The following is a 27,123-nucleotide window of genomic DNA, read 5'->3' on the forward strand; positions in this document are numbered from 1 at the left end:
CCTTATTATAAGCTTTGCCAACTAACTCATAAGGAATACAAACGATTGAACTGTATGAATCATTAAGCTATTAAAGACAAACACAATCAGTTTATAATTAAGTCATACATTATGGGCTACAACCCAGGATACGTCCTTTCCTGGGGATCATTCGATATGTCAAAAATAATACTTTAGATGAGATGAGATTTACTTTATTGATCCCAAATTGGTAAATGATTTCGTCACAGCAGCATGTCAACAAGCAATTACACATAATGTAAAGATAAAAAAACTGTGGGAAAATACAAACATCAATTACAAACTCCTCAAAATAGAAAATAGACTAGAAGTAAGAAATGGACGTATTGAAAGTAGACTTAGTGCAATATGTTACATTTTTGTGAACCATTAATACAATTATATAATTTCGTTGACTAGTTATTTTGATTTTAACCAGGCTATTAGGTGGTTTCTGGCGTTCATATTCTCCGCCCATTGGAATAGAGACACAAATAGATTTGAATAGGGAAGTGTTTTTAATCCATGCTGATTAAAAAGTCCCTTAGTTTCCCTAAATGTAGTCTAACCGGAAATTGTTATCTATTGTTTCCTTTCTGCGTTTCTCCTTTATTGTTGGATCATTATTTGATTTCTCACAAAGAACCTTTTTGCTAATTATAGAATAACTGAGTATGGCCTTTCCCCATAACATGTTTGATTGACATACAGTATCATAATGAAAGCATCTCATTGAAACACTGACCTCTAAAATAATTTGCAAGACTAGAATACAAAAAGCAACAGCTTGACAATAACATGTGTTCCTCTGGAATGAATGGGTAAAATATATTAATATATTAATGTATAATTTGGACAGACTTTCAGAGAAATGTCAAATAAAGAAAAAAGGGGAATATATGAACAGACTTTAAATTGGAGTAACCCATACCTCACATATTGTAATAAACCATTAGGGGCATCCAGGAGGATTAAAGACAGAAGACATGCATAAGGACCACACATTTTTATTTTCACAGTTAAATACATATATTTCTGTATATTTTTGGATCATAATAGGCTAGGGAGTCTCTGTGCGTCTTCATCATACAGTCTATGGTCTTCATCCCATCATTCCTCCGGGCAGCATCAGCAGGGTATGGATGATACTCATGTGTTTGACCCCATAGGATAACAGCAGGGAGGACTCCTCAAGAGTCTTTGTTCTGTACACCATCCGGATATCATCACCTAAAAGGGAATATAGACACCTTTTTTAAACTACAGAGGGACATTTTCCATATGCAGATCTGCTATGCTCAGGTCTAAGTAAGTGCCACCCTACATTGGAAACAATCAGTGGTGGAAAGTAAGTACATTTCCTCTAGTACTGTACTAAAGTATAATATTAAGGTACTTGTCCTTGAGTATTTACATTTTTTGCAACTTCTCCACCAATTCGGAGGTAAATACTGTACTTGTATTATATATTTAGTTACCTTGCAGATTTGGATAACAGGTGGGAAATACAGTCAACACTTGACACTCAGTTTGCATAACGAGTACTTCTACTTTTGGTACTTTAAGTATATTTTGAAGCTAATACCTTTATACTTTAAGTTGAGCAACATTTTGAATGCAGGACTTTTACTTTTAACAGAGCATTCCTACACTGGTACTTCTACTTTTACTGAAGTACAAGATTTGAGTACTACAATAAATAAAGGTAGAAAAAGTTACCAAAAATGACATCGGCCTCTGGCTCTACTCGTAAGCATAGGCTATTGATATTTGTCCTATTATGTAAAACTTAAACACCCTGTACTAAAAGTGAAGAATGACGTACCTATCTTTAGTTCACGCGTAATTCTCTCTTTTAGCATCAGCACGGTGATTCTCTTCAGATCTTCTTCATTCTGGCACAGATCCACGATCTTTTCGTCTCCTCGGGGTCCGTTCACCCTCAGCTGGATTTTCATGTTGGCTCTTGAGTCTTTTCACTGCGAGGAAAATGAATGAAGTGTTTTACAGCAATTGTAAACGGTCCTATTATTATTATAAGCGTATGAGTAATACTAAAACCCCCCACCCCGCCTCACCTGTAACTGTACATCACGTGACTTCATGGAATTTAAAGAAGCGCAGTCTGTCATGATTGCTTGATAAAGCATTCAACATGGGAGGCAAGCTTTCAGCTCGACGCAAAGAGAAACGAAATGAAAGGCAGAGGACTCGTGACTTTTTGACTCGTGGAGATGTTTTAGGATTTGATGTTAAAGACTGTGAAGATGAGTGGAGCTGTTACTCTGGAGAAATCAGCAGCTGGACTAAAACAGAAGAGAAATGTTACGACCCTCAAGACGCCACTCTTACATTTGTAGAAGGAAATGATGATTTAGATTGTAAGTATTCTCCCATAAACCTGACGTGTTTGTTCTTTAAAACGCCCTTTAACGCTTTTTCAATCTGCTTGTGTTGTCCCATAGTTTTGTGTGAAGACTTCAAGTCTCTCAGAGCTAAGATGTCCTGCGGCCACGCTGTCACTCCGATGTCTCTCACCCTCTGGTGTCGCTGTTTGCTGGACCGTGTAAGCTGATAACACCCCAAGTCATTATGCATTTCACATTCAAACATGCTTAGGTGACTAGCCTAAACTTTTCTCACCAAATGCATGGAATAAAACAGCAATGTTGTTCAAAGTATTCCATTGTAATCGTCAGAATGTGATTTGTCTGAAATTAAATTAAGAAACTGCTACAGTGAATATTAAAGTACAAATTAACTTCTCAACTCTTGAAGGTGACATATTTTTTCAGGTTGATACTTGTATATGGGTTTTCTAACAGAATATGTTTCAATGCTTAGTGTGCTGTTATGAAGCTGTTATTAAAAAGTAGTTAAAAAGTTAAATGATTTAATAAACTAAAAGATATATATATGTTTTTATTTTTTGGACCTTTTATTACAACTTATCTTCTTTGACTGTATTTTATTTTTCAACCAGAACATGTTTACATGCTTTAATGTAAAAAAAGACATTATTTTTGATCACAGTCTCTCTGAATACACCTGTACCCCCCCCCCCTCTGTGTGAAACGCTCTGTTATTAGGGCCTGTCTCTTTGAGAGATCAGTCTGCTCTGATGTTGTACTTTTCCTCAGGTAGTGGGTGGAGATACACAGATGGGGGCCGGTGTATTCAAACAAGTGCATTTTTCATGATTTGCTTTTCCTTTTTAATATCTAAGGGTGAGTACAAATTTGTGTGTGGCCAAACTGACTGCGATGTCGAGTGGTCCTTCGAGGAGGTGTGCAAAATGGCCCTCCTGACCGAAGATCAAATTGAATACTTTGAGAAAACAGTGTTCAGTAACGCCTCCAAGGATTACCTGGACGTCAAATCAGTAAGTGTCCCATTGACTGCATTTACAGACCTGTTGTAAATATTTGTTCTGATTCTGATTTCTTCACTTAATAGTGTCCTGGTTGCAGTTCTCGTGTGCTAAGAAGTGACCTCCATGACCTGTGTGTCCAATGCCCAGTGTGCACAGCCAACAAAGGGGAGGCTTATAATTTCTGCTGGCAGTGTTTGAAGAAATGGAGAGGTCCCCGTTTAGACCGCTGTGGACGTAGGGACTGCCAAAACCCACTGGCCATATTGAGAACCTGCCCAGATATCATCTTTGAGGACGTGGAGGGGGTCAATGGCTGCCCGTCCATCCGGGCCTGTCCCACCTGTGGTTTGCTGGTAGAGCATAACAGGACCCAATGTAAAAACATTGTCTGTGCCCGGTGTAAAGTGGAGTTCTGTTTCGTCTGCCTGAAGCTCACTGAAGAGTGTGCGGAATACGACGACGACGACGACGACGATAGCGACGACGACGACAGCGAACACGATGTGTTTTACCAACTTTGTCCCAGTGGTGTAGCACCGAGGCAGACCTCTTTACCCGTGTGGAAGAGGACATAATTTAAAAAATATTTAATAGGTTCAGAATCACCATAACCGTTGTTACCTAGAAAACCTTGCACCTTCTTTCTTTCTCAAACCCATCATTGTAATTAGGTTTCAAGGTTTCAAGGTTTCAAGGTTTTATTGGTCATATGCACAGCAGATACAACGTATATGTTGGCAATGAAAATCTTATGTCCCATGCTCCTCCAACAACTCAACATACATGGTGCAATAAGATAAATAAAATAGTGCAAAAAGAGAGAAGAATATTTACAATAACAACAATAAAGATTTGAGGATGTGAAATATATACATATGTGGAATACATGGAGAGTATTTAAACACTTTACACTGTTGAATGAGGAGGTATGGGCAGATGCATATATTACGTATAACAGATGTATATGGCAGATATGTATAATATATAGATATGTGTATGTATGTGTGTACTATAAAAAGATGTGAGTAGACATTCACACAGCTCAGGAGTTCAGCAGTCTTATAGCCTGTGGTATAAAACCGTCTCTGAGTCTGGTGGTCTTGGTCCGGATGCTGCGGTACCGTCTGCCAGACGGTAACATGTTGCCTATTGTGATTCTTTAACACTCTGTTTATTCTATACTTTGTATATGTATACTTTTTGGGATGATATGCATTAAGTATGTATGAACAGTAAAACATGGATAGGATAAAATCTAAATAAAAAGTGATGTGTTCAAGGTAGTTTTCAGTGTGGTGATGTTGGTAGAGCTAATGTTTTATTTGTGAAACCCCAAACTAAAAAGTTACTATGGCCAAATAAATGAGTAGTGACAAGTACAGTATTCCCAGAAAAATGGAAATAGCACCCATGTTGCACAGAACAGGCCGTGAATCCTCATCCTTCGGGTTGTGTAAGAGTATCATTTAAACTCACTTCAGACGGCACGATGGCGCCACTTTCTGGTCATTTCTCTTACCTGCCATGCTAGTCAAGGCAAATCCTTCCTTCTGGTAAAACAGCTTCTAAATACAGAAGGCAGAAATAATATAAAAGCCCCAAGTCTTTTGGAGTTGGCATGCGTATTTTGTCACATATTTTAATGAATTAAGACTAAGAATAAACAGATTAATGTAATAGTCATGGTTTAATTGCTTTGGATTGTTTTAAAAAAAAAATTACCCATAAAAAATACTGAACCTATGGACATAAACGGAGGCAGCCCTCAAAAAATTGTGTCACCAATTTTTCTCAAGATGATTTTAATGCACATTTGTATATGTAACATTGGAATTTGATCAAGTTTAATAACCTTTACAAATCAGTACTGTTACTAACAGGGGTACTGTGAACATGAATGTTGTGTACATCTTCAAAATGTTCATCTTCAGTTTTAAACGTAGATAAAATTGTAAACAGCATTTCGTTCTCATGAAGAAAAATTCCATACTTTCAAGACAAAATGTACACAAGTTAACCATGTATTTGTACATGTAATCATTAGCTTATTGCACATGTTTGTTAATGTAATCCGGGCAAATTACAGACATTTATTTGCATGATCAGATAACACAATCCTGATTACATGTAACCCCATAGCTTACTATGGGGTTACATGTAACCTCTCTTTTCATTTCCTCTGCCACACGGGGATAGCAGCCTGTCTAGGAGCCACTCCACTCGGACAGATTTTGTACGGTGAACTGTTTTTACAACATTCACTCTTTAATTTCAGGCAGACGAAACAGAAAACCACGTGGCAGCGAGGGCAGTCGATATTTTTGCAGTATTGCTGGCTGTGTTCCACCTTCATGCCGCATGTGGGACAGGCTCGGACCGAGGGGCAGTCGGTGACCCCCTCCACCGCGGGTAGGCTGATGGTCTTGCAGGTCTGCAGAAGCTGGAGGTCCCTGTTGATGCAGTCGTCACTGCCGCAGCGGTCAGATCGAGGGCCTGGACCTTTCCATTCCTTCATACACTGCCAACAGAACTGGTAAGTCTTGTTCAGATCCGCTGTGCATATGGAGCACTGGACACAAAGGTTGGAGAAGTCCTTCCTCTCCACACTCGTCTTGCACTGTGGGCACTGACAAACAGAGCATGATAATATATTTAAATATAAAGAGAAAATGCCACACTGAAATGAAATGAAAATCACTTACTGGTTGTATCTCACAGTATTCTGCAGCAGCCAGGCGAGACATGACCTCCTCAAAGTACTGCATTTCTTCGACAGACAGATCCGCCAGTCTGCGCACCTCTTTGTACGACCACAATTTATTGCACTGTGTGGTCCCTTCCACCACTGCAGGGCATCTGAATTTGTAATAACCCTTAAAACAACAAAGGGAAGATACAGGATTACAGACAACAGGTGCAGACGACTGGGCCTTCAAAACATGCAGTCCAGCAGTGGCTCAGTCAGTAAGGGCTTGGACTGGGAATCGTAGGGTCGCCGGTTCAAGTCCCCCGAACAGACTTGAAATATGGAAAGTGGACTGCTACTTGGAGAGGTCCCAGTTCACCTCCTAGGCCCTGCTGTGGAGCCCTTGAGCAAGGCACCGGACACCTCCAATCCCCCCTCCCCATTGCTCCCCGGGCGCTGCACGATAGCTGCCCACTGCTCCTAGTACTAGGATGGGTTAAATGCAGAGGACCAATTTCACTGTGTGTGCTCTGCTGTGTGCATGTATGTGACTAATAAAGAGGGTTTCATCCTCCGATTCTATCTACATGGTTTTTCTGCCGGGAGGAGACATGTTTTACTTTTGGTTATAGGGTTTTACATTTTCATTTACAGTCTCTCCTTAATTTTTTCTCTGTGCGCTGTGGCTGATTCACACTCATCAGAGGCGTTAATCTCATCATTATATTTAACATCTCATTTAGAGTGATACTAACCCCAAATATTGAATTGAGAAAATGTCTTGCACTTGCCAGTAGGTGGCAGAGTAAGCATAGAAGTGTTCTTGTCAGTGGCAAAAACATTGCAATCAATGTATAACTGGTGTAACGTAACATGCTACCAACTGTCTCTTTCCCAATTTTTGTTTTCCAGTGTTTTCAGGACATACATCATCCAGCTGGCTGAGACACCATTGTGTGAGGGATTGAGGAGTGACGGCGTGGCCGCAGGACATCTGTGCTCTGAGACCATCATCTTCATCACACACTGGATCCAGGTCGTCCTTCCTCTTGACAAACTTCAGGGTGGTGTCCCGGGGGTCGTACTTCTTCTCCAACTGCTCCTGCCCCCGGAAGCTCATGGTGATTGTCCTGTAAGTGGAAAAAAGGTTGAACACAATGATTTCTGACAAGTGAGATTAAATGAACACAGTTTTATGACTATTATTTAAACTCTTGTTATTGTTCTTTGCATCACTTCAATGTGTTGCATTACTGTGCTTTGAACTACAACTCCCAAAATTAAGGGGCTTTGAGGTATACATGGTATTTTAAGCTATATATAGGCTATCAATTCAGTAGTTTCAAGCCTCTTTGTTTACAGATTGGCCAGAAAACGTTAAAAAAAAAGTAATCCTTCTTCACAATGTACCAATGAGTGACGACTATCACTGGAATACTGTTATATTGAAAACTGGTGCTTGTTCTATGCAGGTTCTGGAGTTATAGGTGGCATAATGTGGATTTATGGATGATTATTGGCTGAGCTATTTATATCTGATATATAATTAGTCATCTGAAAACTAAACTTAAGGTTTTGGAGATACACTTGTTTCTGTTGACAAGACAAACGTCTTGGCTCTCATATTTGATCAGCTGACTGAGCTCATAAATCTGACTCGCTGGCCAGGCACTTGGGGGAATTTCCAGCTGGTTCATGTTCACTTAAAAGTATTTACAGTAGAACAGGCAGTGTGTGTATGCATATGGTTCAATATTCCTTATGTTAAAAATGTATTTGGAAAGCCCTTTTTTGCTGATGGCTTCAGAAGGGCACTACAAACAAAATACTGTATGTACATATTATTAATATGAGAATCATAATCAAGTTTAAGTACAATTTTGAGGTACTTGTACTTTCCCTGAGTTTTCTCAGTTTAGGCAACTTTATATTTCTACTCCACTACATTTTAGAGGCCTATATTGTACGTTTTACTCCATTACATTTATTTGACAGCTTTCGTTACAAGTTATTTTTTAGATTATTAGCTAACACAAAGTCTAAATCAATTATCAAATAAACATATATTTCTAAGTTAAGATATCCAGCAGCAGTACATGAACTGAAATTATCTCCACCTTTACCAGTTGTGATAAAAACACAGTAACTCGTCATTCTGAAATGGAGTGTTTTTTTGAATGCAGGACTTTTACTTCGAAACGAAGTACTTTTAAAATGTAGTACTGCTGCCTTTACTTAAGATCTGAGTACTTCTTACACCACTGGCCTACAGTATAAATGACATGTGGTGAATAAAACCCTCTATTGACTGGTAAATATATACATACATATAGATGTATACGAGGAAGTAATGTCTTACCTTGTGATTGTTGATGTCAACCCGGAAGTAGTAACTTCTGCTTTTGGCAACGTTTCGGGGGTCTGCTGGTGAACAATTACCGGGTTTGTGTTTCCTCCCTCCTTCAAATACTCGCTCAAATCGAAAGTGAAAGGAACCCGTCGCTTACATAAGATGCACGGTGAGTCGTCTCGTGTTTTACCCTCGCATGTCCTTAAGTAGCCATGCGTGTTATTCTGAGCTACAGTGTACGTGTGGCTATCCCTTTATATTACAGCTTACTTTTGTCATTTGCTAAATGATTTTGTGAACAACATTGGGTAACGGAGGACTGAGTTTCTGGGCTGGGTTTCCATAACACCCAAATCACACCAGATGCGTTCACTGGTTACTCAAATCCTGTGCTTAAATAACAGTAGAGTACCAGAGTGTAAGAATAAAAGCCTTGCAATCAAAATCGTACTCAAGTAAAAGTAGAAAAGTATGGGCATCCTGATATACTTAGAGTACCAAAAGTAATAGTACTCATTACGCACCAATAATAATTTTGATTGTAATTATTGATGCATTATCAAAGCTGGTAAAGGTGCAGCTAGTTTGATTTACCCCTGTGTACTTCAGGTGTTGCTAAAGTCTTATTTACGTGTTGATTTACCTCTGAAATGTAGTGGGTTAGAAGTACAAAGTAGCAACAAATATTAATGTACTTAGTTACTTCCACCACTGCACGTAATGTGTGTTTTCATCGACTGAAACTCCATTCACTTTCATCCTGTAGCTGCCGTGCAAGATTTTAAATCGATCAGTGCTTTCATTCTCTACATTTATATTACTGTAACTCATTGTGTTTCTATATGCCTGAATATCAGGATTTTGTATTATGTTATTGGCTTATTAATATTATTCGAGATACATTAATGTGTAAGCAGAATAGTGTCATGTCTATTGGATGTGGAGCTACATTGAACTAGTTTGTATACTACTGCTTGATTGTTTTAGAACCATGTATAATATTTGTTTAACTGATAATATTCGTAACATTTTACTGTCGAAATTAGATTTTAAAAAAATTTGTTTTAGCTGTAACCGTCACATAAATGTAGAATTAAGAAGTGCAATATTTCCCCCAAAAGTAACGGAGTAACTTAGTTCCTCCAATAAATCCAACAAATCTGCTTTCAGAAATTATTAACAGACTATTTAAACAGATGTAATGTCTGTCTCTATGTGTGATTTAAAATATAAATGGGAAAAATATATTTAATTATCTTTATAACTTTGCCAGTATTATCCAATTTCTGGTTTCTTCTTGTTAAATTGTACATTCCTCACAGCTTATCCAGCCTCATGGTGTTAACTGCAATACGATTTCCTCTCAACCATCTTTATGAGCCAAATAAACACCATCAAAATACATGCAAAGACCTCTTTTAAAGTCCTGTCGTTTAACTTTTCACTGTAGTTATTTTGTTGTTGATGATTGCGTCGCTAGCTGGCTAGTTTATTAGCATTGAGTGCTAAATAAGGCCATACTTTATAAAACTGTGGCCATTGAAGTTTTTCTCTAATTGCTGTCTCTTTAACTTCTGCTGTATGTGTTTCAACAGGATGACTAAAATATTTTCCTTTGATTGGCATCAGCATGAAGCAGGACATTGTTAAACAATTCATAAAGAAACTTGACAGCTTCACTATCTCAGGTAGGTGACATGACATGATACTATTCAAGCATGTATGTGTCTTGAGTTTTATGATGAAGTGTTTAATTTCACTGCTGTCTCCTTAGATTTCCATGGTCTTAAGAGTCCAGGTCTGACATGCTATCTGAACAGTGTTCTCCAGGTGCTTTACATGACCCAAGACTTCCGGGAGGCTGTACAACGGTTCCTAACCTTGGCTTTATTCTGATGGTTTTAATATTTCAGACTGTTAAGATCAAATGAAAACCAAAATACATGTTTTTTTTTAATCATAGGAATAGATTAACATTCTGGGAACCACATACGTGTGTATGTGATGTTGAAGCTGGAGCCAGCAGCTTGTTAGCTTAGCACAGGGGTGTCCAAACTACGGCCCGGGGCCCAAATGTGGCCTGCAGGCTATTTTAAATTGGCCCTCAGCTAATTCAAAAGGATAATGTCATATGGCCCACAAATGAAACTTGTGCTTGTCTTATATTGTGCTTAAATATCAGTCAAGCACAAGACGATATGTAAACATATATTACACTGTTTTCATGAGTTAAAGAGCCCACTTTTCAAATAAATTCAGGCAATTAAAGTTGAAAACATTTTCTAACAAATCTAAGTTGATAAAAAAAAGCCCAATAACTGATTTACATAACAAGCTTGAAATATACCCTTAATTTTTCCCTTATTGTAAGCACTTATTGTGAGCCCTACGGAGAGCTGTGGTGTAGGTTGTTTTTTTCCTAAAGCATATTGAAGTATCAAACCTAACTTCCCTACATTTGATTGACTTTGGTAACTTATAACCTAACTTAAGAGGCAATATACTTCAAATCTAGTAAGGGGCCCAGACCTTCGTATATTTTTCTGCATTTGGCCCTTGGTGAAAAAAGTTTGGACACCCCTGGCTTAGCATAAAGACTGGAGCTAACTGGGGTTAGCCTAGCTCTGTCTAATGCTATCAAAATACATCTACCAGCAGCTCTTATGCTAACACAAGGTAATATGTTACGAGGGGTTACAACGATCAGTTATCAGGCAACTTTGGAACACCAGTTAAATGCCATGCACTTTCCATTGTTTATGCTAATCTAAGCTAACCTGCTGATGGGTCCAGTGTCTTATTTCCTGTTGTAAAAATAAAGCTATTCCTTTTTGCTTGATTGGTAACACATTGAATAAAGTAACACACTGCTTTCCCTGTGCCACAGGTGCTGCAGTGAGGATTCAACAACAATTGACTCACAGCTGGGAAGACTGTTTTCTGATTTACAAACAAGAATTGCCAAAACACATCACATCACAAAAAAACTGGGGATCACAAACGGTAAGTTTGGATTTGAGGGATTTCACTGCAGGGGCTCGGGTGTTCAAATCCTGCAGACCCTCCAGCCTGGTACTGACTGTGCATATATTAATAATGATATTTTTCTGTCCTCACAACTACTTTCAGTATATGAGCAACGGGATGCTGCTGAGTACTTTGAGAAGATCCTGTGTATGACCAGTCCGGTTACAGCCCAGGTATGAATAGCATATAAAATCATTTGTATATTTAATATTATTTTAGATAAAGATGCATAGTTATACACCACACTCTACCATTCTGTTTATATATCCAATTTATTTTTTATCATGCAGCACCTTAAGTCACTTTTATTCTGAGACAGGAACTTTTAAATCTGTCAGCTTATATTATTCAGAAGTCTTATGCTAGTTTCTGATGATATGTATAGATTTTTAATATCTAGGTGTGAAGAGTTTAGCCTAAGAATTGAATTGTACAGTGCTACTGAATAATGATACTACACATATGACAACAAAGTATCTTGAATATTACATGTATGCTAATATACAGACATTCATTAAACCTGATTTAATGTCCATGCAGCATTTAACACTTTTATTTCAATAAAGTGGAGATAATTATTAACTTTGTAGTAAAGCGGCTCATTATTTTAATCCTGGATTAATCTGCAGTTTTTTTCTGGATCATTTCATTTTTGAAGTAACTTGTAACAGACGGACATCCCACTGCCATTTGATATTTAAAAAGTTACATTTCAGGGGAATATTGCTTTAGGAGTCTCTTCAAATACCAAGTTTCACAGCAGCTTTGAACCTGAGTTGTATCTTTGTGTCTAGATATTCAAAGGGGAGCTGAATCACATCACAACATGCCTGACGTGCAAAGAGAGGAACCAGTCCAGGAACTTATTCTGGATTCTACCAGTTGCAATAGTAGAATCGCATTGTCACATCTTCAGCGTGGTACTGTGTTTTCCTTTTCACGAGAGTAAGTGTTATGTATTTTTCAATTCAGGCTGTTTGAATACATGTACCATGTCTACAGGAGAAAGGGTTGAAGGGATTCTTTAAGGGGGAAAAAGTCTGCGAGGATGACAAGATGTACTGCAACCAGTGCAATGAAAAGCAAAATGCAGAGTTGGTGAGTATTTAAAATCATCAGATACCAATGAATTTACAAAGATTGTTTAAATGCCAATACATATATGACCTTATAATGTCTAATGCATCTCCACTGCTCCCCATCAAACAGTGTTCAACTTCATTTCTGACTCCTGAGTTAGATCCTCTCAAGTCTTTAATATATCAAGTGACTTTGCAACTCTTGTGTTCACGCGTGATGTTTTCATTATCTGTTCTAGCAATGTGAGATGACAAAAAATCCAGAGATTTTGACCCTCCTGCTGAAGAGATTCAGCTTTGACTACAAGCTCAGGTGTTACGTTAAGCTCCATTGCAACGTGGATGTGCCAAAAATTCTGTACATCGGGGTACGTTTTCCTATATTTGTCTTGATTTCAGCAGCAGATTCTTTGATTTCTGAAATGTGGTGATTTTCTTTATGTCCCTTTATGCAGACATGCAAATATGACCTCTACGCTTTAGTGAACCACTTTGGGAATCTGACAGGCGGTCATTACACTGCACACATCAAATCTTTTGAAACGGACGGGTGGTATCACTTCAATGACGACATTGTTAACTTGGTAAGGAGGCTAGTTTTTTCTCCATGCAGTCAAGTTTCACATATCTTTGCACAGTTAAACAATACAAAGTGTAATTGTTTTGAATCATACAGGTTCAACCACCATTTTTTGGGGCTGAAAATGACTCCCTAAGGTCTTGTACAGCTTACCTCCTCATGTACAAGAAGGGTGAGTTGGAAAATGTGCATTTGTACTTTCTAGTATTTCTTCTTCTAGAGCTATTATTTATCTAGATTTATTTTTTAGTGCTGGTGATATCAGCCATATTTGTCTGCCTGTGTTTGAATATAATGGAGCTAGATGTGACTCAGTGTTTGGTGCTCAAAAAGGCAAAAGAAATACTCAACAGAAATAGTTATTTTCAGAAATCCTTACGGAGTTACTTAAGGAGCCAGGAACTAGTAGGGAAACCTCTCTTCCTTTAGCAGATGAATGCGTCTTTCTGTTCGGTGATATGTTTAGTGGGTGTTTGGTAGTTTGTAAATACTTCTTAAAAGTTGCCCACGACAAAGTCTGTGGATTATCTTGAGTAACCAGGTTAGGATTTTTGGAGTCAAGTTTTTCTAAAAAGCTGAGTGCCATCCAGCTTTACTCAAGAGTATGCAGACATCCCCATTTCCACTACCTTAAAACATGTGTAAAAAAAAAAAAAGCTAGAGTCTAAACACTGTCCCACTAAGTCCAAGATGATAAGCCCTAGATTCAATAATAACCCTTTTCATTTCTCTTCAAAGTGTGCAGACATCCTGAACAACATGATTTAGGAGTCGGTGCTGAAGGAAGACAAGACGACACCGAGAGAGGAGAGCTTCCTGTTCCTCATCATCAACTCAATGATGGAAGCTGCAACGGAAGGGGAAACCTGAAGCTCCCGAAAGCGCCTTGTGGGAAGCAACACAGAAAAGACTCTGGAGCAGATGGGGACAGTTTGCAATCACACAAGTCAGATTTTGCAACGCGACAAAAGAATCACCAGAACAGACAGCAGCGTGATAGGAACTCAGAGGAGCCCATGCAGCTTTCAAACACCAGAGTGAACCACGCAGCACATTTGGGAACACACAAGATAAATGATGTGTTGGAGCAATTTACAAAGAAAAGGCCAGAGGTGAATGAGAGTGTCTGGGGAAAACAGAACCACATAACTCAAAGAAGCCTTATAAATAGAGTCCAACATGAGAAAGCAGATAGAACACACCGGAAGAGTGAACAGAGAAGAGAGGCTGGTCTCTTGTGTAGTTCCGATTTAAAGTCACTTCCTGTTTCCTCTACTTCTTCGCTTACATACTTGACAGGACACAGGCAGATTTGCATGCAGCAATCCATTAAGTGTAACAACTCTCCAAAACTATGCAACATGTCGCACCATTCAATGACAGACTGGGAGACGATGCAGCATGTGGTGACTGCAGATTGCACACAAACTGTGAGAAAAGGAAGGAAAAGTCCTAAGGATAGAGGACAGTCTGCAAGGAGCACAGACACAAGAGCGCCATGGAAGTGATGAAATGGCAGGGATAATATCTGTTTCATTTCGATTTTTAAAATAGTTTGATATGTGTATGCTTTTTAAGTACGGCGTTTAAATTAAATGTTGAATAAAAGGCTTGTTTTTCTTTTACGTGAATGCAGACAAAGTCAAAAGAAATCAGAGTACATTATGACGGTGGCGGCACATACAATACAATATTGTTATAGGTTAAGCTATCCAGTAGTGTATTAAGTCCTTCGAATTTAGATAAATGTTCTTTCCAACACCGGCCTAGGCCATATTTAGTGGGATTGCAGGTCTAAAAAAAACAAGGTAAAATAACCTATAGAAAGTTTTAATGGCATCTTCATCTAGAGAAATGTTGTCAGTGCCTGGTTTTGACACCCCTTGTGTTTATGTGTGTGTTCCTGTGTGTCCATGTTGTAGTTAATCAGCAGCGACTGATCTATGTTGACAAACAACTGGAAGACAACACTCTACTATCAGACTACGGAATTCTAAACGGATCAATCATCCACCTGGTGTTACAATTGAGGGGTGGAGGTTCTTCTCAGGACACAGAAGATCTCGGAATGGGTGACAGGGCTGGGAGGAACAGAAGTATGGACAGGCTCTCTGACTTTCGCGATTGCAACATTCTCTGAACAAAACTGTTTCCTGGAAACATTTTATTAGCATTCCACAGCTTCACTCAGCAGGACTTTTGACCAAACAACTATCCCATATCACAATCTGCTGGGATTTTACTGTAAAACTGAAATAAGAATTTATCATTTCATTTCATGTCTTGTTATGCGCCTTCTCGGTGTGTGGGCTGTTTTAAGTCTTGAGCAGAGACAGTAAATGGATGCACCTTAAAAAACAAACATTTTTTAACTACTTGAAGTAGTGGTATGAAGTGCAAGCCAGTGTCATCAGAGTGGGTGACAGGGATGGCAACAACAGAAGTATGAACCTAAAGAAAACCTCCCCTGGACATATATTTTTTTCTGGACACATTTGAATAGATTTTACACCAGAACTGTGTTTCAGCAAGTGCCCAAATATAAGATCAAGTGACACTCAAGTATTTAAATGTAAAAAAAACACTCTAAACCTGTGTATGGAAGATTACTTAAGTCCCATTTCCACAGGTTCTTTTTGTGGGTTAATAATTGAATTGTAAGCTATTAAATGTATCTGCTATCCTCTAAGGGTTGGGTGTGTCTTGTACCTTGAGCTGTTGAATAATACTCGTAGGTTATAAAGCAAATTACTGTATTCACTCCTGTCCTGTCTGCTTCCTGCAAATACAGCATACACTTACACTGATTTTTTAGTGGGCCTTTCTTTTAGTTATAGCTAAAATATGTGCCTTTTTTTCCCGCTCCACTTCCATCACTCCTGTCTGCTTTTCGAAATTGGGGATGTGGTCCATTTTTATCTCCTGTATTTAATCAAAGCTGTACCCTTCTTGTCTATCTCATCACACATAAACTGCCATCACTTCTGAGCCAATTGTCTGTGTCCTAAAATGTTAACACCCTTGTTGTGAAATGTGACATTTTTGGGGGTAATTTCTGTGCCTTTGTTGGATATTAAACAACTATTCCGTTCTTAAAATGTGTCATGACTGTTCAGTGTTATTTTGAGATGTACCTCTAGGGGGCAGCTGCGACCTACATTATGATTAAAGGTTATACAAGTGAGCAACCTTTTACAATACAGCTTTACACTGAGTGCAAAACTGAACATTTTCAGCTACAATAAGTAAAATATCTATTATGTGTTTAGAACTTTATATTGCACGTGGGAGAATGCTAATAGTTTTTGATTCAACCTATTATGTGCACCTGTTTGACATCAAATAGACTTTCCACAATCATGTAAAGGGAAACTGTCTTTATTCAGTTATAAATGATCAACTATTATTGAAATGAGATCCATTGTAAGCTAGCAGCCTTGAGTGGCAACATTACAAATAGTGCTTTATAAAACATGAAGACAAAATGAAGCTGATATTTTCAATGATAACGATATACATGAACACATAAGCTTATAAATCTACACTTGCATTGAAATCCAAGAGTATATGACAGAAAAAGAAAGCAAACTACATTAATTTGTGTGCAGATCTTCTCTTAGTTCCGGTGCCACACAGGTATGGAGGTTTGTCTGGGAGCCACGCCAGCACTGCAGGGGATGAAGTAGGAGCTGGTCTGCATGCACTCAGGAGTGAGCTTCAGACACACAAAGCAGAACTCAACCTGACAGCGAGGACAGATGATGTTCTTACAGCCCGTCTTGTCGTGCTCCACCCTCTGACCACAGGTGGGACAGGCCCGGATGGAGGGACACGCATAGACCCCCGCCACCTGAGGGAGGTCGGTGGTCTTGCAATTCTTGAGGATCTCCAGGTCTTGGTTGATGCAGCCGTCGTTGTCGCAGCGATCAGAGCGTGGAGCTGCGCCTTTCCACTTCTTCAGACATTGCCAGCAGAACTCGTAAACCTTCTGCTTGTCGTCCGTGCAGATTGGGCACCTCACGCTGAGGTTGCTCTGGTCCTCTCGCTCCACATACGTTTCACAGCCAGGACACTGTTGGAGGGGAGGTGAGAATCGTTAAAGAAGCCCTATTATACTTTTGGAGGTTTTCCTGTTCCTGTAGTGGGCTTTTTAGGTTTTTGTGAATGGTCTGCAAAAGCTACAATTCTAAACTCCTGCCTGAAATCCCTTTTTGTTTTCTTACTGAACATAGTGACATCACTACTTAACACGTTTCTATTGGCTAGAGCTCGACACATTGTAAATGATATAGGCTAAGGGGTGGGACATCTATAGGTGGTGGACCAATCACAACAGAGATGGCCAGCTAACAATCAGAGCAGACTGGGCTCTGGTTTCAGACAGAGGGTGAAAAAAGAGCTTTTTGACATTAAAGCATGGAGACATGTCCCAGCAGAGGCACCAAATACAAATATCAACCTGAAAATGAGCATAAAATGGCCCCTTTAGCTCCACATTTTGTAGATTTAGACACTCACATCTCTCATATATTATTCATATCTTCTGTCTCTCATGTTTAACTCCATACAATAACTAAACAGTAAAGACTGAGAAGTAGTTTGCTGCTGGTTTAAGCTTAATGATAATAAATCTATAGGTGAAATATGACTTTACAGGTCACACATCAGACTCGTTTTCAGGTTTTCTACTTGTATTTTGGTTTCTACTAGATCATGTCTATTTGCTTTAATGTTAAAAAACACATCACTTTTCTCATACTGTCTGTATAGCCCAGAGTGCTCAGATTGGTCAGTGGTTCATGGTCTTCCACATCTTCCCTCTCAGCATCTCTGCACCAAATTAGGCGATACTTTCCCATTGTTTATGAGGAACCCAGACTTTAAATCTTTATTGGGCTTGTACGGTTTTTTCTGTTACCTGCATGACTGCTGCTGTATTAGAAACAAACCACTCACTGTTTTGAATTCACAGTATTCTGTGGCAGCCAGACGGGCCATGTTCTCTTCGAAGTACGCCATCTCTTCAACTGTCAGCACTGCCAGCCTGCGCACCTCTTGATAAGGCCACTCTTCGTCACACTTCTGCAAGGTGCCATCCTCTAAAGCAGGGCACTTAAACTTGTACTGGCCCTGGAATTAAAAGGAGACAGTTAGTTGTATTAGTATAGTGGGGAATCGTTTGCATGTCGATCTAGGAAGGGTGTAAACTACTTAAATCGACATCAGACAACACTGAGGGCATAACTTCCATCTAATTAGTTGTCACTATGTTTATAGTCAGTAAAAAGTAGAGATGGAAATATGCGTTTCTGTTTCAGTTTCGAACATTACTTCTCTTTGAATAACATGTTGGAAAGCACCTGATCCAGCAAGCTGCGACACCAGCCAGTGAGAGACTGTGGAGTGACTGCATGACCGCAGGACATCTCTGCACAGAGACACTGGTCTCCATCCTCCGAGGCTGAGGGGAACAACAACAAGAGCAGACATTGAACTCAGCATGACAGTCAAATACCAGCATGAAAGATCCCTCATAACTTCCTTTAGGCTGCTTGATAAAAAAAAAAGAAAAGGAAAACAGAGTGTGGACTGGTAGCTCTCACCTCTTGGGACCTGTCGAGGTGCACATGAGCAAGGCACCAAACCCTAACTGGCACCTCTCCAGATGCATGAGAATGAACAATATACCCCGTATTCTGTAGTGTGTATTACAATCTATGTGCATGTCTCCACCTATATACTGTGTGCGTATTAACACAGAGTGAAAACTGAATTTCCACCTAGGAGGATAAATAAAGTTTCATTTCCATCTTCAGTCCATTCGTTAAGTTAATAACAGATAGAAATGGTGACATTATATTGTTACAGTAACAGCTGCTATCACGATTTTGCACACAAGTTCAAAAATAAATATAAACAGTAGAAAGATATCTATCCATAGAGTGATTGAAAACATCATTCAAAGACAAAAGTGTTAGAACACACTCCAATACCAAACTACAAATTGAAGTGTGCGAAGTTGCAGTTCTGTAAATGTATTTGCAATTAGGTGGTGTAGGTTAACCAGGATAGCGAACTCACGCAGCAAAGGAACGTGAATTATGGAGATTGTGCTTTAAATGGTTTTTCATGATGCTTACGGTATGGATCCAGAGCATCCGGTTTGTTGACAAACTTCAGAGTCGTGTCTCTCCGGTCGTATCGCTTCTCCTCCTGACCCGGTGTAGTCATTTTGATTCAGCTCTTCTGCTGTCTGCACACGTCCAAGTGAGAGCGCTCAGCAGAGAAGCAGTGAAATGGCAGCTGCTGTGTCAACTTCGCTGACGCCCCAATTTTCTTTTTCACTTTCCTTTTACCCCAGCAGTTCCAAGAAATCACATGAGTGTGGAGTGGCAGTTCAGGATTCCCCTTCTAAAAACTTTGGGAATTGTATTTCTGTCAAAGGTGCTATAATAAATAAACGTATTATTCTACTTCTTTTTTATAAGACAGCCTTGATTGATGTCCTTATGTAGGGAGAAAGTGCCCTTAATGTGTTTAATACTTACACACCTGATACTTTGTGTACAGAAACTTCTTATGAGGCCGCTGGTAAACAAACAGATGACGAACATCGCTGGAATCTCAGGTGATTTCCGAGTAGGGCATGGCTCGATTTGTGGCTGTTTTTCTGTGTTATATGAATGCTGTATCTGAAAAGAATGCCAGACGTGGATGAAGTACTCAAGAGTGTAGGAAATACTCCCTTACAAGTAAACGTCCTGATTTCAAAGTCATGCACATCAGCCCATTTCAGACTAATATTTATTATGATTTTATTCTACAATAACATCTGGACGAAAGTGAAAGTGTACTCCTCCCCTCCTCCTACCCCCTCCTCCCTTTGCCTGAGACGCAATTGATGAGCATAAACAACACCCTGAAGTGGCATTAGGTTATCTCTCCCAGCGACGGAGCAGCACGCGCCTAGACAGCAGCACGAGCACAGAAAAGCACAGCCATGGGGAAACTCTACCAGGTCATGGTGAACGGATTGAGGGGTGAAAAGATCACGATCGACCTGTGCAACACCGAGGAGCAGTTCAAGAGCATGACCGTGCTGCAGTTGAAGGAGAAGGTAGCCGAGAAGTTTCCCAATGACACAGGTAAGAACTATAATCGGACTTTCAGCTTTCAGTGGGATAGCCCCCGAATGCATCCCATGAAAATAGGGTGGCTTGAAAGCAATCGATAGCTTGCTTGGGTTAATAGGAGAAGAAGTATACCAATTACAAGAGTATATGGAGGCAGAATTGAAAGCAATATGTACTCAATATGGGAACAATAGAAGTTGAAAAGAACAAATCCTTAAAGTAATGTAACGTTGTGTGTGTGTGTGTGTGTGTGTGTGTGTGTGTGTGTGTGTGTGTGTGTGTGTGTGTGTGTGTGTGTGTGTGTGTGTGTGTGTGTGTGTGTGTGTGTGTGTACAGGAGTGGGGGCTCTGAGGCTGATCTTCACAGACAAGATGCTGGATGGAGACTCCGGGCTGCTGAGTGTTTATGGAATCCAGCATTTGTCCGTCATCCACGTGGTGTTGAAGGTTCCTGGAGGACTGTGACCACCTCCACGGCATGCTGCTGCTGTTTGCACATTGTTAAACTCCACTGTTTGGGCTATTTCCCTGTCTTACTCCTTTTATTGTTCCAATGTTTAAAAAAGATGTTTCTGTGGTCCAAAATAAAGACAACTTCTGTCTTATTCCTTCTATTGCCTCGTATTTATAATAATAAGAAAGCTTTATTTATATAGCACTTTTCATACAGCACGTGCAGCTCAAAGTGCTTATCACAAATTAAAACAAACATCAAGAAGTTCCCCTAGATCAGATGTTAAGACCTTTTCAGAAACATGCAGTATAGCAACAACATATTACAATTTAACAGTTTCAGAGACACATTGAGGTATGATGATAAAAATAAAACAGAATAAGATAAATAACGATGCCTCCCGGAAAAATAAAAGACACATGACAACATTTATCGTAAAAAATTAATAAAAACACCTAAAAAAGTATATAAAATAAACATATTATAACAATAAAATAAAATAGTAATAATAAAAGCTTCTTAATAATTATCCAATGTCTAATCAGTTTATGTGGTGTGCTCATAGGTGTTCTGTAACACACAATTTTGAATATGAATATTGTAAATGTATATATGTATCCAGAGATGGGAAGTACATTCACTTAAGTACAATTTGGAGGTACTTGTACTGTACTTGAGTATTTCCCTTTCATCCTGCCTCAACTTCTACTCAATTCAACTAGTGGACTAACTCTTTAAGTCACCAAAGAGTAAAATAATTTTAAAATTTTACAAACCGTCCATCAGAACAACAGTGAAATTATACTTGTAGCAACAATACTATCTAGAAATGTCACGTATAATTAAATATACACACAAAGGCCATTTTTCTGCACACTTATTTCACTTTTTTATTTTAAGTAAAACATTTTTGCTCATAAAACTTTTACTTGAGCGAGATTTGAATGCAGGACTTTTACTTTTTGACAATAATGTTTTGGTACTTTTACTCGATTAAAGCATCTGGATACTTCTTCAACCACTGCATGTATGTTCCACAACAGTGAAGCGTCCCCACCAGCAGCTGATTATGCTGCGTTCAGAAAACGGAGAAGAAAGAAAAGTGGTTTATGATTTATCTTAAAGCTGAATCAGTAAAGGGCAAATATATTTTATTTCCTTGTCAGTCATGTGAGCTGTGTGTTCTCAAAATAACATTTGTCAGACACACCCTGAATGCAGCACGACTACATTTTTATTTGAAATAGAAAGAGAAAGTAACCGAGTCATTTTTTTGGACAGAGACATCGTAGAGACACGTCGATGATAAACGGGGGGATGAACATCTTGTCTGCGGGAATGTCCGAAGGTAGGCTCATTATTTTCTGCTTTTTGTTCCTCAATGAAACAGATGGGATTGATCAATTGTCAAATGATTTGCAGCTGGCCGTGTGTGAGTGGACTGAAACGATCGTCAAAACCGAATCAACATGTATGCATTCGTTAAAAGAAATGTCTCCAGCGTGTTTTCCCCTCCTGGTAAGATAAAGGCTATGCGCCATTTCTATTAAAGACATACAATTTACATGCATATGCTAATTAGCAATTTCCTCCAACAGTTAAGTACTATGGCTTGGAAAACCAAGGGTCAACATGTTACCTGAACAGTGTGCTGCAGGTGCTTTTTATGACCAAAGACTTCAGAGAAGCTGTGGAAAGGTTTGTTACAAAGTCCAACTTCATGCCATATAATGCTTTTATAATGTATTGAGTGGGTATAGCACTTTTGTATCTCTTCACCACTGTTTTTTACTTTGTGCAGGCACATCAAGGACAATCCTCTCACCACTTGCATTGATCGTCAACTTGAATCCTTGTTTGGTGACTTAAAAATATATACAGCATACACCTTTAAGATTACAAACGAGCTGGGCATCAAAAACGGTACAGTATGATACCCCACAGAGCCTTTGAAGAGGCTACCTATTCGGGAGATTCGATCATTTTACATTGTGTAGTCCCCACAATTAATATTAAACATCTAATAATATAAATAATAACTCATTTTATTTTGTAAAATAAATACTCACTGATTTCTGCTCTGTTCCCCCTCAGTGTATGAACAGCAGGATGCTGCTGAGTACTTTGAGAAGATTTTAGCTAAGACCAGTGATGGTGCATCGAAGGTGAAGAACTCATCGCTGAATCTGCAATCTGTAAATGACAAGAAAATACTTCTTTGCAAATGTTCGTATTTTTGTGCTTTCAGATTTTTCACGGACAGCTGACACACAAGACCATATGTTCATCATGCCGTACCGAGACTAGCGCTGCTGGGCCATTTTGGCATCTTCCTCTTGCATTGGTGGATTCCGACAGTCAAAACTATAGCATGGTAAGAATCTGACAACCTGAAAACCTTAAAGCATTTTTCATATTAGGATTTAACATAATATGCCATTTTCCCTTAGACCATGAATGTTTTTGATGTATCAACCCATTGAGCTCTTGAGGAATTCTGTCACAGATCTGATTTGTTATTAGGTGACTGGCATTGAGGACTATTTCAGAGAATCGTCTCTCATTGGAGAAAACCAGTTGTACTGCGAAAAATGTGATGGCAAGTCTGATGCTACAACTGTGAGTAATAAGAGCGACCTGTTTTTAATTTACGTATGTACCTGATCTCACATTAAAGTGTACATAACGGTTCATGGTGTTGCATCACAATACATGTTGGGGACCTGTTTCTTTCAGAAATGTGTCATAGAGCATCCTCCGGAGGTTTTGATGCTGCTGCTGAAGAGGTTTGAGTTTGACTATTATTCTATGACATACGTCAAAATCAACTGCACTGTGGATGTTCCCTGCAGCCTACAGATACCAGAGGTTCGTCTATATTATATTTGATTATTACATCATGACATTTTTCCTTTCTGATTCTCATGTCTGCCATGTTTTTCACTGGTGATCAGAATCAGACCTATGAACTTGTTGCGGCTGTGGATCATTTTGGAGATCTCAGAAGTGGACATTACATTGCCACAATCAAATCTGAGGATGATGGGAGATGGTACAGCTTCAACGATAGCTGCGTCATGTTGGTAAGACTGATCACTTTAACTCCTGTGTTGTCAAGACCTACATTTAACGGTCTGAAAAAACGAATTTATCATTTTATGTTTGATGTTGTTTTTATCAACAGCTTGACTACCAGCCATTCCAGTCGGATAAAGTTGAGAAGTACGTAGTTTTTTAGTATTACCACAGGTTGATGCAAACAACCACTCCTTAAGCATAACTGCAGACTTTTTTCTCTTACTTTCAAACCCAATTTGCCATATTTCCACCCCGAGTGGGTAGAATCATATTTACCGATATATCCATCCACAGACATCTGCCTAAAAATAGTAACCTAAAATATGCACACAAGCCATACATTTGCATACACATATACATACATTTGAAAATGACCATACTTTTCTTCCACATTCCTCTCACTAGATCCAGCAGCGCTTATCTTCTGTTTTACAGAAAAGAGAAAGGTAAGGTGGCAAACATGTTCCTTATGCTTACTGATGTGCAGTGTCTCTTACCCAAACTAATTTATACTTTTTCTCCAGTGCCTGCTGCCGGCACTCAGGACTTCGGAGAGGAGTCTACTCCTGGAGGCTCTCCACATTCTACCTGTGATACCCAAGACAAGAGTCAAACTGAGAAGATAAAGAGAGAGGAGGATGAGGGGAAAGTAGAAGAGGGCTATGACACTGCAGCTGCTTTCTCCACAGACAGCGATGAAGGAACAGGGATTAAAGACAGAGCCAGAGTTAGGTCTAGCATATCTGACATCTATAATATAGAGGATCAGGGCAACAGAGGTAATGCCAGGCAGAGGAATGACTTAAATGTACAGTTTAATGAGGAAGGAAATGACTTGAATGCAGGAAAACAGAGAGAAGAGGGCAAACTTAATATGGATGCTTTGGATGACATGAGAAGAAATAAGGACTTGAGAAAATCTAGAGACACTCCGCCTGAAGAGAGTGTTGATGATGAGCACAATGACAGTGGTGGAGTAGGAGATTTTATTCATGGTGTATGTAATCGGGAAAGAAATGACTTACATGCAGAAAAACAGAGAGATGAGGTGATAGTAAATATGGGTGATGAGGATGACATGAGAGGAAGTAAAGAAATGAGATCATCTAAAGACACTCTAGATGTCTCTTTGGGTCTAGAGACACCTGAAGAGAGTGTTGACGATCAGCCCAATGACAGTGTGAGAGTAGGAGATGTTAGTCATGGTTATAACCCAGGAGTCAGTGAAGGGCATCTTAAAAAACAAGATGAGAGCAAAGCTGCACAAAGTAGGGAAAGGGATGAAAAGACAGACAAGACTCGACAAAATGAACAGTCAGAAGAGAAGAGCAAATCCTTGAGAAAACACCTTTACAGGGACAGAGAGCACCATGAAAGTGAAGGATTAAGAAATGTTAAACCTGACAATCTGGAGGGTCAACAGAACATGTGGCAAGCTTATGGCCCTAGTGTGGACCAAAAGGGAGAGGGGTGGAAGACAGAAATAGATGTTGAGGTAGATATGGAAGGAAAAACTGATCCAAGCAGAAGCAGGGATAGCAGACAACCGAGAGAGGGTAGGAGGGATGTAAAGGGAGCCCTGAAACAAAAGAAAGGAAATGACAAACATGAACAAAGGACAGAAACATTGATGACAAAACCTTACCTTTGGGAAGGAGGGGAGGATCAGGACAAGAGAAGGTTGGATGGTGTTGAACAGGAGCATCATCAGCAGCAAAAAACAAGTGCTCCACATTTAACATCTAAAGATGATCATGAAGAAGGGCAAGCCACAGAGCAGGAACGTAAACATTTTCCAAACAGAGCGGACTCTTTTCGTAGTAAAAGAAGCAGGAGACAGACAAAGGACGGGGAGGATGACAGTGTTGAAAAGATGGAAATTGAAAGAAAGCCAAAACAATTAATCGTGAAAATATTTGAGGAAGAAACTAAAGAAACCACCTTTGGTAAACAAACAACAAGTGAGGCGAGTTACTTTGGAATAATACCTAAGGAAAAAAACGCACAACAAGAGTCCTTGTCAGAGGGCTTTTCAGGTATAAAGCTGAGTGACTCAACTTTGCCCAAGCCAAAGAAACACGAGAGCAAAAGATACAAAGCTAATTCATATCAGGAGAATGTGGCCACCAGTGCAATGGATTTAAACGCAGAAAACATGCAAAAAGTCTCTGAAACACAAGAGCAGACTGCTGAAAAACAACTTGAAACGGTAGAAAGGGGTGAGAAAGAGATGAGTAGAGGCCAGTATGGGCAAGAGAAGGAAAATGGGAATGGGAAAAAAAAGAAAACTACTTCGTGTTTTTGCAAACATCGCAAACGTGTACACCAGAGTTCCAAGTCGGACTGAGACGAAATGCTTTGTTTATTTGTTTGTTCAGTTTGATTAATTGCAACAGGCGGAGCAGAAGGGAAATGAATAGAAATGTAAAGGCCCAATTTCACTTATTTTACTTATTTGACTGTTAAGCATCTTAAATGAAGAGGGTCTTTTCACACTACAGTTGTAAACGTTTGCTGCAGTGCTCTCTGACTAATGTCGTAGATGCTTTACATTTTATGTTTCTCATTTTCAACCAAACTATCGTAGTCCTTTGTGACATTTGTAGGACTTGCTGTTGATTCAAACAAATAAGACATGTATGTGAAAGACATGCTTGTATATGCACTGTTTTTTAAATGATGTTATGATGCTGCAGAGATTCCCTCATATTGTCCAATACATGAAGGAAGAAGGATCGATTTGAGCTAATGGACATGCAAATAATAAAATTATATTATATTGATTATGATAAAATAAATATGTCTTCTCTTTCATTTTCACTTAAAGTCAAAAGCATTTTATGGTTCATGGTACACAGCAAAAGCGTAAGTGTTAATTTAACTCTTATAGAGTTAAAATAAACACTTTCTTGGTGTTTATATAATCCCCACCAATTGGGAGTTAAATTAACACTTTGGAAAGTGTTAATTTAACTAATAGTGTTAATTATTTAACACTGACTGTGTTGTTTATTAATAATTTTGAACACTAAATAGTGTTATTGCTTTACACTGGGAGTGTTGATTTATATAATTTAGAAATTGTTCAATTCCACAGGAAAATGTATTTTTAAGCACTGAAATGTGTACACCTTCAGCAGTGTTCGAACTATGCCGAGATTTTCGGGGGGTCCCATTTTTCTCTCGGGGGGGGGGGTGGCGCTTGCTCTTGCGCTTGACTCAGAGCGAGGATCTCGAAAACACTATTTTAGAGACCCCCCAACATTTCCCAAATCATGTTTTCGGGGGATCTCGTGTCAGTTTCAGGGGGTCTCGGATCCCCCGAGTCCCCCCGTAGTTCGGACACTGACCTTCAGTGTTTTAT

General features: G+C 39.2%; 6 protein-coding genes and 1 long non-coding RNA gene across 8 annotated transcripts; 4 read left to right on the top strand and 3 right to left on the bottom strand.

Annotated features, from left to right (window-relative positions):
- Nucleotides 1-991: 991 nt before the first annotated feature.
- LOC134871635 (uncharacterized) lies at nt 992-2,090 on the bottom strand. Its single transcript, XR_010166719.1, has 2 exons — nt 1,826-2,090; nt 992-1,230 (listed from the first exon to the last, which is right to left on the bottom strand). It is a non-coding gene; the product is annotated as an uncharacterized LOC134871635 (long non-coding RNA).
- A 23-nt stretch (nt 2,091-2,113) lies between these two features.
- LOC134871633 (probable E3 ubiquitin-protein ligase RNF144A-A) lies at nt 2,114-4,652 on the top strand. Its single transcript, XM_063894422.1, has 4 exons — nt 2,114-2,381; nt 2,466-2,566; nt 3,227-3,382; nt 3,457-4,652. Exons 1-4 carry the CDS (start codon nt 2,156-2,158, stop codon nt 3,946-3,948), a joined length of 975 nt encoding a protein of 324 aa, XP_063750492.1. The 5' UTR covers nt 2,114-2,155; the 3' UTR covers nt 3,949-4,652.
- Nucleotides 4,653-5,135: 483 nt separating this feature from the next.
- LOC134872304 (uncharacterized) lies at nt 5,136-8,654 on the bottom strand. Its single transcript, XM_063895554.1, has 4 exons — nt 8,419-8,654; nt 6,988-7,189; nt 6,076-6,246; nt 5,136-5,999 (listed from the first exon to the last, which is right to left on the bottom strand). The coding sequence occupies exons 2-4, from the start codon at nt 7,177-7,179 to the stop codon at nt 5,544-5,546; spliced, it is 819 nt and encodes a 272-aa protein (XP_063751624.1). The 5' UTR covers nt 7,180-7,189; nt 8,419-8,654; the 3' UTR covers nt 5,136-5,543.
- LOC134872303 (ubiquitin carboxyl-terminal hydrolase 47-like) lies at nt 8,448-14,718 on the top strand. Of its 2 annotated transcripts, XM_063895551.1 has the most exons (11): nt 8,448-8,578; nt 10,005-10,097; nt 10,184-10,280; nt 11,297-11,412; nt 11,539-11,609; nt 12,231-12,356; nt 12,439-12,534; nt 12,755-12,883; nt 12,971-13,099; nt 13,192-13,267; nt 13,834-14,718. In XM_063895551.1, the coding sequence occupies exons 2-11, from the start codon at nt 10,040-10,042 to the stop codon at nt 14,601-14,603; spliced, it is 1,668 nt and encodes a 555-aa protein (XP_063751621.1). In that variant the 5' UTR covers nt 8,448-8,578; nt 10,005-10,039; the 3' UTR covers nt 14,604-14,718. The 2 variants fall into 2 exon arrangements, with proteins under 2 accessions (XP_063751621.1, XP_063751623.1); XM_063895553.1 differs by lacking the exon at nt 10,184-10,280 and having other exon boundaries at nt 8,449-8,578.
- A 1,739-nt stretch (nt 14,719-16,457) lies between these two features.
- On the bottom strand, nt 16,458-19,888 carry LOC134872076 (uncharacterized). The gene is made up of 5 exons (XM_063895188.1): nt 19,648-19,888; nt 19,236-19,513; nt 18,456-18,556; nt 18,052-18,225; nt 16,458-17,167 (listed from the first exon to the last, which is right to left on the bottom strand). The coding sequence occupies exons 2-5, from the start codon at nt 19,324-19,326 to the stop codon at nt 16,712-16,714; spliced, it is 822 nt and encodes a 273-aa protein (XP_063751258.1). The 5' UTR covers nt 19,327-19,513; nt 19,648-19,888; the 3' UTR covers nt 16,458-16,711.
- Nucleotides 19,889-19,942: 54 nt separating this feature from the next.
- zgc:194655 (uncharacterized protein LOC794380 homolog) lies at nt 19,943-20,832 on the top strand. The gene is made up of 2 exons (XM_063895189.1): nt 19,943-20,240; nt 20,565-20,832. Exons 1-2 carry the CDS (start codon nt 20,096-20,098, stop codon nt 20,690-20,692), a joined length of 273 nt encoding a protein of 90 aa, XP_063751259.1. The 5' UTR covers nt 19,943-20,095; the 3' UTR covers nt 20,693-20,832.
- A 178-nt stretch (nt 20,833-21,010) lies between these two features.
- Nucleotides 21,011-26,557, top strand: LOC134872075 (uncharacterized). Its single transcript, XM_063895187.1, has 12 exons — nt 21,011-22,029; nt 22,104-22,199; nt 22,280-22,379; nt 22,483-22,604; nt 22,776-22,846; nt 22,930-23,055; nt 23,205-23,300; nt 23,418-23,549; nt 23,636-23,764; nt 23,866-23,903; nt 24,165-24,205; nt 24,284-26,557. Exons 2-12 carry the CDS (start codon nt 22,151-22,153, stop codon nt 26,104-26,106), a joined length of 2,727 nt encoding a protein of 908 aa, XP_063751257.1. The 5' UTR covers nt 21,011-22,029; nt 22,104-22,150; the 3' UTR covers nt 26,107-26,557.
- Nucleotides 26,558-27,123: the final 566 nt, after the last annotated feature.

This window comes from Eleginops maclovinus, chromosome 11, assembly GCF_036324505.1.
Source record: "Eleginops maclovinus isolate JMC-PN-2008 ecotype Puerto Natales chromosome 11, JC_Emac_rtc_rv5, whole genome shotgun sequence".
In the NCBI taxonomy this organism is placed as follows: Eukaryota; Metazoa; Chordata; class Actinopteri; order Perciformes; family Eleginopidae; genus Eleginops; species Eleginops maclovinus.